The following is a 12,232-nucleotide window of genomic DNA, read 5'->3' as shown; positions in this document are numbered from 1 at the left end:
CCTGTGTGCATAGTATGTCGTTGTCCTATATACATAGTATGTTTCTTACTGTCCTGTGTGCATAGTATGTTGTCCTATATACATAGTATGTTTCTTGCTGTCCTGTATGCATAGTATGTTTCTTGCTGTCCTGTATGCATAGTATGTTGTCCTATATACATAGTATGTTTCTTGTTGTCCTATATACAGAGTATGTTTCTTGCTGTCCTGTGTGCATAGTATGTTGTCCTATATACATAGTATGTTTCTTGTTGTCCTGTGTGCATAGTATGTTGTCCTATATACATAGTATGTTTCTTGTTGTCCTGTACGCATAGTATGTTGTCCTATATACATAGTAGTATGTTTCTTGTTGTCCTGTGTGCATAGTATGTTGTCCTATATACATAGTATGTTTCTTGTTGTCCTGTATGCATAGTATGTTGTCCTATATACATAGTGTGTTTCTTGTTGTCCTGTATGTATAGTATATTGTCCTATATACATAGTATGTTTCTTGTTGTCCTGTATGCATAGTATATTATCCTATATACATAGTATGTTTCTTGTTGTCCTGTACGCATAGTATGTTGTCCTATATACATAGTATGTTTCTTGCTGTCCTGTATGCATAGTATGTTGTCCTGTATGCATAGTATGTTGTCATATGTACATAGTATGTATAGTATGTTGTTGTCCTATATGCAGTGTTATTCTTGTAGTCCTGTATGCATAGTATGTTGTCCTATATACATGGTATGTTTCTTGCTGTCCTGTATGCATAGTATGTTGTCCTGTATGCATAGTATGTTGTCCTGTATGCATAGTATGTTTCTTGTTGTCCTGTATGCATAGTATGTTGTTGTCATATGTACATAGTATGTATAGTATGTTGTTGTCCTATGTACATAGTATGTTTCTTGTTGTCCTGTATGCATAGTATGTTGTTGTCCTATGTGCATAGTATGTTTCTTGCTGTCCTGTATGCATAGTATGTTGTTGTCCTGTCTGCATAGTATGTTGTCCTATGTACATAGTATGTTTCTTGCTGTCCTGTATGCATAGTATGTTGTCCTATGTAGATAGTATGTTTCTTGTTGTCCTGTGTGCATAGTATGTTGTTGTCCTGTCTGCATAGTATGTTGTCCTGTGTGCATAGTATGTTGTTGTCCTGTCTGCATAGTATGTTGTCCTATGTACATAGTATGTTTCTTGCTGTCCTGTATGCATAGTATGTTGTCCTATGTACATAGTATGTTTCTTGTTGTCCTGTATGTATAGTATGTTGTTGTTCTATGTACATAGTGTGATTGTGTTACATGGTTTATAAGTCTCAGCGAGGGGAGAGTGCGCCCGATATGTGTGTCCCCCATGTAAGCAGCTTTCTCTGTCTGATGAACCTGTGTATTATAAGGAATGCTGTAAGATATGGGAACACTAGTAATCACGGTGGCGTACAGTGACTGGTATATAAGCATGTGGGGACCCTGCGTCTATATATGGTCACTGCCCATCTCACTGGGGGATGTAATTGGGTATACGGGTAACGTAACCTTCGTCTGTGTGTTTGCAGCATCCACCTGCATTCAGGTCTGGCGCTTGGGAACGATCTATGCCAAATTACCATTCCACCGCGTCCTAACACCGGTGATTTACTTCTGCCTCTCTCACATGTGAGGTGACGCTGCTAACGGCCAGCGCGGTATGTGCTCGTTCCCTGAGGAAGTCACGTCCTTATACAGGAGACGTTCCATGTCCCTGGGTAACCATCCTAGTGTAACACAGGCAGTGTAGCGCTGCTTAGAGTTTCGATGTGCGGCCGAAATTTTTTTTTTCCACGTAATCACCGGATGACGCTGGAGGCGGCCCTCTCTGTTCTCAAGGTGGCGGCTGAGTCATTCGCTTATTTTATCTATGATATCGCAGCAGCGACAGGCGTTGGTGCATCTCTGAATCGGGCCCGATATGTGTAGCATATATAAAGCATTTGTTGTAAAGTTTCTGCGCTGTCCGATTGTCGCCCGTGTGTAGGCTAACGCTGTTCTGTCTTTATGGGATTGCAGCGGAATGTCACCAGAAGAGGCGGAAAGTCACTACATAAAGGAGGTGGAGCTTCTGGAGGGCTACGGGCAGGAGCGCTTCCACGTGAAGGTACAGTGTCAGATGGTTTGGTAATAACATTCCTGGTATATGCACTATTGGACGGGCAGAACTTCGCATCGCCCCTTGCTATACAGCTATAAACTATTGCAGATGCTAGTCAGTGAGATGCCAGCCAATCAGTGACCCCGACCAGCGCCAACCTGGCTGAAAATACTACGTTCAAATTAAACTTACCTGGCGCTGACGTGTGACCGGGGCAGGAGAGGTCAGACAGGGAAAACCCGTTATCTCATAGAGCTGAGAACCAGGGGCCGCCCGTTGTCTCTTTGCTGCCGGTTGGCGATTCCGCATTAAAAGATGATCTATTCCAGGACTATAAAATACAGTGTACGTGTCACTACGAGCGACGCCATTCCCGTACATTGTACACTAATCCCCAATGACGTGTTTTTCCATTCGTAGGACAGTCATGGAAATGACATCACCCTCCATATCTTCTACATGGGGATCTTCACCGGAGACAGTCTTGGGAAAGCAACAGCGTGTTACAGGTAAGGGAGATGGGGCGATGCCCGCTGCCGCCCACACCCTGGGCCCTGACTATGACATAAGAATGGCGGCACCATTATCACAATGAAATCAAGATGTATAGAATATGGGAAAGAGCGAAAAATATTTATTATTAATCTGAGTTAACTTTTTAAAAGCTCCTGTAACTGCCTGGGCTATGGGCGCAATGTACGCAGGGCTCAGTCACACGGTCATTGTCGCTGAGGCCCATCTTCCAAGTGGCGTGCAGTGTGTATGCGCAGTGCGGCTGATTGTTGCAGGAATCGTGGCGGCAGCAGCTGTACAATGGCTTCCGTGATACATCTCCCCAATTGTCTGGTCACCAGAGGCGTAAAGTGGGTCCTGGAAAGTTTGGTGCCCGTTGCAGTGCAATTGCCTAATGTTGTGACATAATGGGTATGCCCGTGTCGCTGGCTCCATTAGCCATAAATGGGGCACAGAATTGTTGAGCGACACCACTAAGACAGTGGCGCAATGATTAGCTTGCCGCCTCACAGTACTGAGGTCCTGGGTTTCAGTTCCCACCAAGGCCCTATCAGTGTGGAGTTTGTATGTTCTCCGGTGTAGTCTGGTTTCCTCCCACAAGCCAAAGCCATACGGGGAGGTAACATTAGTTTCTGATATAAATAAATATATAACCCAAGTGTTTGTGTGCCCATGTGATGGGGGATATAGATTGTAAGCTCCACTGTGGCCAAAACTAATGTGTGAGACTGAAATATTCTGTAACCATTAAAAATAAATAACATTGCGTTAGACATCCCTGGAAAAGTGCGCCCAGCTTGTTGGCTGCACCATACTGTAATGCAACATGTGAGGCACTTTTACTCTGTGATCATTTGAGATACAGATGTGTCCTCCCTCGTCCTTGCTGCAGTCGCTTCGAAAAAAAAGCCCCTCTCCTGTGAGACTCTGCTAGCGCCGGGTAACTTTTGCGGATCTTTTTTCGCCGAAAATGCATCTAAGTGGCAATGCGATGCGACTAGGACGCACCAGCAGACTGTGTTGATTCATTTAATATATGACACTTGTATATCTGTGTGCGACTGAGCCCCGAATCTGTATACAAAGTGCTACAATGTGGTGGCCGCAGCTTTTTTGCACTCCAAGTTCCGTTTACAGTCAGTGGGGTCTATTTACTAAGCCTTGGATGGAGATAAGGTACCGGCCAACCAGCTCCTAACAGTCATTTCTCAAACACCGTCTGTGACATGGCAGGAGCTGGTTGGTTGGTACTTTATCGCCGTTCACTTTTCCATCCAAGGCTTAGTAAATAGACCCCTCAGTCACACACAAATATGCAAGTGTCGCAATATTAAATTAACGAGAGCAGTGTCCTGGCGCGTCCTAATCGCATCACTTTTGCAACTTAGACACCTATTCGGCACAGAAAGACGCCTGATGCTCGCAGAGCTGCGCAGGACCTGACGGATCACTCTCACCAGGCGTAACGCTCTGCACGGGACCTGACGGATCACTCTGACCAGGCGTAACGCGCTGCGCGGGACCTGACGGATCACTCACACCAGGTGTAACGCGCTGCGCGGGACCTGACGGATCACTCACACCAGGTGTAACGCACTGCGCGGGACCTGACGGATCACTCACACCAGGTGTAACGCGCTGCGCGTAACCTGACGGATCACTCTCACCAGGCGTGACGCGCTGCGCGGGACCTGACGGATCACTCTCACCAGGCGTGACGCGCTGCACGGGACCTGACGGATCACTCTCACCAGGCGTAACGCGCTGCACGGGACCTGACGGATCACTCTCACCAGGCGTAACGCGCTGCGCGGGACCTGACGGATCACTTTCACCAGGCGTAACGCTCTGCATGGGACCTGACGGATCACTCTCACCAGGCGTAACGCTCTGCACGGGACCTGACGGATCACTCACACCAGGCATAACGCTCTGCACGGGACCTGACTGATCACTCTCACCAGGCGTAACGCTCTGCACGGGACCTGACGGATCACTCTCACCAGGCGTAACGTGCTGCATGGCGTATTGAGGCTAATGAGTAACGACACATCTGTAGTGCGTATTGTATTCCGTATGTAGGTGCTGGTCACAAGCTGTAATAATTGGATACTGTGGCCAGTCCTGTATACAGAATAAATCGGAAGAAGTTATCACAGTAACGTGTGGTTGGAGAGAGCACTAATATGCCCTGACATGGTCCTGTAACGATACACGGCAGCTGCATAGAGAGGAATAGTCTAGTGCAGAGGTTCTCATACTCTGTCCTCAGGACCCCACACAGGTCACGTTTCCCAGGTCACCCAGCAGGTGTACAGGTGTATTCATTACCTACTGACACATTTCCCAGGTCACCCAGCAGGAGCACAGGTGTAATCATTACTCACTGACACATTTCCCAGGTCACCCAGCAGGTGCACAGGTGTAGTCATTACTCACTGACACATTTTCCTGGTCACCCAGCAGGTGCACAGGTGTACTCATTACTCACTGACACATTTCCCAGGTCACCCAGCAGGTGCACAGGTGTACTCATTACTCACTGACACATTTTAAAAGATTCACTGGTGGAGCTAATTATTTCACTTGTGATTCTGTGAGGAGACCTGGAAAACATGCACTGTTTTGGGGTCCAGATTACAGAGTTTGAGAACCTTTGGTCTAGTGGTAATGAGCGGAAAGCGCGCTGCCAAGCTGGAGGCCGAGAGAGCGCGGACATCGCTGCTGTGACGCTGGAATGTCGGAATGTGAGTCTGGGCAGCGCTGACATGAGATCTTGTCCGCAGGTGGAATGACATTGGGAATATCACACACAACAAGTCTGCGATTGTCCTGGAGCTGAACAAAAAGGAGGAGAGCGTCCTCTATCACACGGTACGTGCGTAGCGCCCGCACCCCTCCTCTTAGGGGCGTTTTTGTGTGTTTGTTTTTCTTCTCCCTCCTGTAAAATGTCCTTTGTTACATGGAAAGGGTCGTTACCCAAACTTTCTATGCTTTATACTTTATTACATTACAGCAGATATCCTCTGTTTTATAGCCTTGCAGAGCTCCAATGTGTAGTATATAATGCATCAGGTTTTCCAGCTTCAGAGGAATTATTTTGGACGTACTCTGAATCTTTTTGGATTACTAATTATAAATGCGAGCTGCCATATCGCATTGTTAGAAGAAACTGTTATAGTCTCCATCAGCGCCACCTTTTGGCCATAACAAATATATAATTACAGTGAGCATTGAGCATAATTATGTAAAGAAGACCGAGAAGAGAGGGCCCCTGCTCTTATGAGCTTACAATCTATAGGGGATGAGGGTGGACGCAATGTAAGAACCCTGTCCGTATAGTGAAAGATAGCGAGCGATTGAGCTCGCTCACTGTGTATTGGGACAAGATTTGATCGTTTGCTCCTTAGACTAGAATTTCTAGATTTCAGAGTAAATTATCCGCTGAGCTATAACTCTGCCCTGGACCATCCATTGGAGAGCTGATACCCCGTGCGCTCGCTAATCCCTGTTAAATGCACACTCTGGGGCTCTCCAGGCACTTAACGCGGAATCTGTGGGTCAGTGCGCGGGGAAATGTATAATAATTGAATATTTCAGACGTTAAACCCCGCAGTAGTGTGAATTTACCCCTAAGGGTACGTGAAGGCGGATTTGCCGCCAGGGATTGATTTGTACAGTCACACTTTCCGGAGGTGACGATGTCACATTTCACTACCTGTACACAAATCATTCTGGGACTTTGCAGGCATTGATAAGCAAAACCTTTCTAACGCCCCATATCCATTAAATGAAGGGGGGGGGGTCAGGATGTAGGGAGTGAGATGAAGATAACAGCGTTACATAGGAGAGACCACAATGTAGCACGGGCAAAATGACATAAACGTCAGGACGACATCATCTGATGTAAATAAAGAATAATATAATATGTACATGCCTCGGGGCTACAGGAGTAGGTTTATATATTATGTAAGACGTTGCAGACCCCTCTTGGTGCAATATAAATAGAGAATGATGATTATCATGTACAGGTGAGTTATTCTATTTTGCTGGGTAAGTAACTATCACACCTATTTCCACAGACAGAAGTCCCGAAAACATGACCTGTTGGGGGGTACTTGAGGACTGCAAGTTGAAAACAGTTGGTGTAGATAATTGTTAGTGATCTATTTAAATAGAAAGAGCGCACGTCTGGCGAGATGTATATAGAGCGTTGTTGTCCATGGTTTTTAATGTTTATTTTTCTCATTCACAACAACTGAAAGTCATGTGATAGGGCTGCGCTCTGTCTCCTTCTGTCGCCATAATGGACAGCGAGGACGCGATGACGTTTTCTTCCATTTCTCTCTACAGGACGACATTGAGAATAGTAAATACATATCTCGCCTCTTCGCTGCTCGTCTGAAGTTCTACAAAGTCAACAAGATCTGCACAGAGTAAGTGACGGATATATCCCGTGTACTATGTAATATTGCCGTGACGTGTTTGTGCATGTGATTGGTGCAGGCGCACTCCCAAAGCTCACTCCTGGTTTGCATGTCGAGGCCTAAAACCGCTCCCCAACCAGGCAGAAGTGTGTGTGCGCGCCACACTGCGACTCTGTCCTCGCGGTAATGTGACTGCTGGCGCTCCGTGTATGTCACAGAACAGGGCACCTGGGGGCAGAAAGGAAGCAAACAAAGCCGAATTCATAAATGGGCTCCACAGAATGTCTTAGATTTAGCCAGATTTACAGCGTTTGTTCACTTCTGCCGGTAAATCCGGAATTATTTAGCCTTATTTTACGGAAAAAATTATATGATCTCCATTTTCATTATATTTATCCGTGTTTTTGCTTCTGTTGGACACAGGCCTCAGAACACGCCACCCACTGTCAGACGGCAACACGCATGGAGCAGGTCCTCCGTGGTAAGACGGGCGCTAGTAACGATCCCTGACGTTGCTGTGTGTTACATACTGGCCTCTCCAGGCACCTGTAGCCAACACTGTAAGCTTGTCAGTCCTACTGAGCGGATGGGGTGTCACTGTTACCATCCCCTGCCCTCTCCCCCAAATCTGATAATACCCAATTTAATTAGGATTTCATATTTCTCCCTTTTTTCTAGTCTAGGCAGCCGCCATCCATATTACCTCCCAGGCATATTCAGGGAACTGAAACGTACATGTCCGAAGGTAGGCGCAGTGTAATTCATGAGAAATGCTATTTATTTATTGTCAAGTTATCTTGAATATGTAATTTTACTATTTTGTTACAGAAATGCGGCAATTTAACGTCAGCTATGAGATACTCAGTACTGTACTAATAATGATACCTCGGGCAAAATTTACTAAGCGCCGTGTTCTAAATCCGGCGGTTTGGCAGCGGTTTTGCTATCTGCAGATTTACGAAGGTCAAAACCGCAGTCAAAACACATTTTAGAACAGAATAGAACAGGGCCGTCATTTAGGAACTGCTGCAAAACCGCCACCAAACCCCCGGGGTTTAGAACAGAATAGAACCCGCCGTCAAACCGCCACCAAACCCCCGGGGTTTAGAACAGAATAGAACCCGCCGTCAAACCGCCCCTAAACCGCCGGGGTTTAGAACAGAATAGAACCCGCCGTCAAACCGCCACTAAACCCCCAGGGTTTAGAACAGAATAGAACCCGCCACTAAACCCCCGGGGTTTAGAACAGAATAGAACCCGCCACTAAACCGCCAGGGTTTAGAACAGAATAGAACCCGCCACTAAACCGCCGGGGTTTAGAACCGGCGGCCGCTTAGTAAATTTTGCCCCTGTTTTTGTCATTGTCTGAATTCCAGTTTAATCCAGCCTGTTCTATTGTCACTATGTTGCTTTATGACATGGTGATGGCAAATCTGTATCCCCGCCCAGGCCATTGTCGCCATTGTCCGCTGCTCAGCGGCGTTATATGGCTTTGTCCATTTTATTGTGAGTAGAAAAAAAATGTATTATAATTTAGGCCTCTTACGGGTTGAAATGTCAGGACGGTGTCACTGAAATGTAATGTATATAACTGGGACAATAGCGGCTTCCTATGGATTATTGCCGGTATTGCCTCTAATAGTCACTCTGCTACAGGTGAATGTGCTGGAGAACGTGCGTTCAGCCGTACGAGCCCCCATCATAGCCCATTGCTTATGTAACCGTCTGCGAGATGCAGGCACGGGCACAATTCTGAGCAAGTCTGGCTGTATGTTTAAAGCGGCAATCCAATTCAAACCAGGTTGGTTTTGCCTTTTTAAATGATTGCCGCTTTAAAAAAAAAAAAAGAAAATAACAGCCAGACTTCCCGGAACCTCACCTGAACCTGCATCCCCCCCGGCTGTTACATAAGTCCCTACGTCTTTTTTTTTTTTTTTTTTAATAGAAAAAATCGTTTTCTTTTTACTCTGTATTAAAATGGACAGAACATAAAAAGTCACTTACTGCCATCTGTTTCCACGTAACCTACAGTTACATCCCTGGTTTTATGAAAATAGACCTCTTGGAGTTCTGTTGTTTGGCGCTGTGACTCTCTACGTGAATTTCCCACTACATGGAATTTACTGGCTGAAATATTTGCTTTTCCCCCCAGATAGCATCTTCCACCTGAGTGAGGACACCTTTAATTTCAGATCTCAGAACAGTTTGGACAGATACATGGAACTAAATTTCATGAACGGAACTTTGCCGAATGGTAGCGTCTCCAGTGCCCATAGTATGAACTCGTTAAACCATTCGCAGAACTTCATCCAGGCTTCCCCCTTGTCCTCCAACCTCAGCATCACCGGCAATGACATCATGAGATCGGATTATATCCCCAAGTGCAGACATAGCGCCATCATTGTGCCTTCTTATCGGCAAACGCCGGACTATGAGACTGTAATGAGGCAAATGAACAGGAGCATTTACCCCCCGGACAGCCAGAGCCAGTCTTTACGGAACCTCAATATTGGGAATACACATGCTTACAGGCATCGGGAGAACTTGGTGTACAGCCAACCGGAGATTCAGGAGAGACCTCCTTACATGGCCTCCTATGGGCCTCAGCCTCCTTTCGGCAACAAACCCGTAAATCCACCTGACCAAATGCCACCGGCCCAGGCAGCATCAAATCCAGCTTATAGTAAGGCCATTTCCCACACGGTCAGCACACCGGAGTTAGCCAATGTTCCACCTCAATCCTTTAGTGCTGCCCATATGTTTAGAAACTTCCTATCTCGCCCTCCACCGCCTTACCCACCCCCTCGTCCGGCTAGCAGCACTCCCGACCTGGCAAGCCATCGCCACAAACGTGTCAGCAGCAGCAGCCCAGATCTAGTGACCAGAAAAGTTCAGCAGTCGGTGAAAACGTTCCAAGAAGACAGCTCTCCGGTGGTCCGCCAGTCTCTTCAGGAGGTCAGCGAGCCACTGAAAACGCACAAGCACCATCCGGTTATTAACAAGCGCCATAGTTTTGAAGTCATGAACAACATGGTTCGTGGTATGGAAGTGATGACTCTGAAGTCGCTAAATGCTCCTCTGCCGCGCAGGAACACTTTGCGAGAGCAGATGCACACTGAGGAATCCATGCCGAAGGCTCAGGAAGTGCAGCAGCTCCCGATGTACCACCACAAGAAGAACATTTCCGATGCCACCATGCTGATCCACAGCAGTGACAGCGAGGAGGAAGACGACTCGCACAAACCTGCCCCGCACGCATCATTCATCCAGGGAATTTCATACAGTGCCCAACTGCAGGCCGCATTGGCTCGTATACCAAATAAGCCGCCTCCAGAATATCCAGGCCCAAGGAAAAGCATCAGCAATGGAGCTTTGCGACACGACTCGTCTAGTATATCGGCCGCCATAGCGAGAGCAAAGGCAATGAGCTCCCGGCCATCCCAACCTCTGTGCGTGTCCAGAAATGACCAACCAGCCGTAAATGGGACCTCTCTGGGGCCGTCCATTTCCGAGCCTGACCTCACCAGCGTGAAAGAGAGGGTCAAGAGGGAACCGGTGAAGGAGAGACCAGTCTCTGAAATGTTTTCTACTGAGGACGCCATTGTGGAGAGAGAAATCATGATGAGGGTGAGTAGTGACGTGTATACCATAGGAGAACGCAGAGCGGATCCTTCATTACACTTTGCAGATATGGCCCAAACTGACGATTAGGGGGTATATTTACTGAAATGTGGGTTTTTAGAAGCGGAGATGTTGCCCATATTAACCATTCAGATTCCGATCCATTCTCTCCTAGAACAGAGATTCTCAAACTCTGTCCTCGGGACCCCACACAGGTCACGTTTTCCAGGTCACCCAGCAGGAGCACAGGTGTACTCATTACTCACTGACACATTTCCCAGGTCACACAGCAGGAGCACAGGTATATTCATTACTCACTGACGCATTTCCCAGGTCACCCAGCAGGTGCACAGGTGTATTCATTACTCACTGACACATATCCCAGGTCACCTAGCAGGTGCACAGGTGTACTCATTACTCAATGACACATTTCCCAGGTCACCCAGCAGGTGCACAGGTGTACTCATTACTCACTGACACATTTCCCAGATCACCCAGCAGGTGCACAGGTGTATTCATTACTCACTGACGCATTTCCCAGGTCACCCAGCAGGTGCACAGGTGTATTCATTACTCACTGACACATATCCCAGGTCACCTAGCAGGTGCACAGGTGTATTCATTACTCACTGACGCATTTCCCAGGTCACCCAGCAGGTGCACAGGTGTATTCATTACTCACTGACACATATCCCAGGTCACCTAGCAGGTGCACAGGTGTACTCATTACTCACTGACACATTTCCCAGGTCTCCTGGCAGGAGCACAGGTGTAATCATTACTCACTGACACATTTCCCAGGTCACCCAGCAGGAGCACAGGTGTACGCATTACTCACTGACACATTTCCCAGGTCACCCAGCAGGAGCACAGGTGCAGTCATTACTCACTGACACATTTCCCAGGTCACCCAGCAGGAGCACAGGTGTACCCATTACTCACTGACACATTTTAAAACATTCACAGGTGGGGCTAATTATTTCACTCGTGATTCTGTGAGGAGACCTGGAAAACATGACCTGTTTGGGGTCCTGAGGACCGAGTTTGAGAACCTGTGTTCTAGAAGGTACTAGATAAATAAGTAGAATCTGATTGGTTGGTATGGGCAACAACTCCACTTGTAAAAACCCGCACTTTAGGAAATATACCCCTTAGAGGAATATGTAGCATGCCGTGTAAAGACTGGACAAGCTCCTCATAGCACCCAATCATCTCCCAGCTAACATTCACCAAGTACATTCTGTAACATGATTGGTACAGATGTGTCCTTATATACCTAGCCTCAATACGCCATGGGGCGCCAGCTATCTGCCGTGAGTCAGCGCCTTTTTTGTCCGAAAATTAGATGTGTCTAGGACGCACCAGCAGACTGCGCTGATTCATGTGCGACCGAGTCTGGAAATGAAGCACAACGGAACTTGGCGTGGAAAAAAGCTGCGTCTGCTGCATCCATCACACACAGATCTACAAGTGTCGCATACCAAATGAATCAGCGCAGTCTCCTGGTACGCCTTATGCGCAGTGTGACTAAGACTATTTTCAGGCTA

The 12,232-nt window shown here is 47.1% G+C and overlaps 1 protein-coding gene across 3 annotated transcripts in view; it reads left to right on the top strand.

Annotated features, from left to right (window-relative positions):
* PTPN14 (protein tyrosine phosphatase non-receptor type 14) overlaps positions 1-12,232 on the top strand; it is a 158,283-nt gene that overhangs the window by 127,507 nt on the left and 18,544 nt on the right. For all 3 annotated transcript variants that reach the window (XM_088481051.1, XM_088481049.1, XM_088481050.1), the window contains exons 7-13: positions 2,043-2,130; positions 2,545-2,633; positions 5,424-5,511; positions 6,991-7,073; positions 7,488-7,545; positions 7,743-7,809; positions 9,217-10,691. In XM_088481051.1, coding sequence (XP_088337177.1) covers positions 2,043-2,130; positions 2,545-2,633; positions 5,424-5,511; positions 6,991-7,073; positions 7,488-7,545; positions 7,743-7,809; positions 9,217-10,691 — 1,948 coding nt within the window. The remainder of the gene's footprint in view (positions 1-2,042; positions 2,131-2,544; positions 2,634-5,423; positions 5,512-6,990; positions 7,074-7,487; positions 7,546-7,742; positions 7,810-9,216; positions 10,692-12,232) is intronic.

The sequence above is a fragment of the Taudactylus pleione genome, unplaced genomic scaffold (genome assembly GCF_031769625.1).
Source record: "Taudactylus pleione unplaced genomic scaffold, aTauple2 ptg000261l, whole genome shotgun sequence".
In the NCBI taxonomy this organism is placed as follows: Eukaryota; Metazoa; Chordata; class Amphibia; order Anura; family Myobatrachidae; genus Taudactylus; species Taudactylus pleione.
This window is presented reverse-complemented; position numbering and strand designations above follow the sequence as displayed.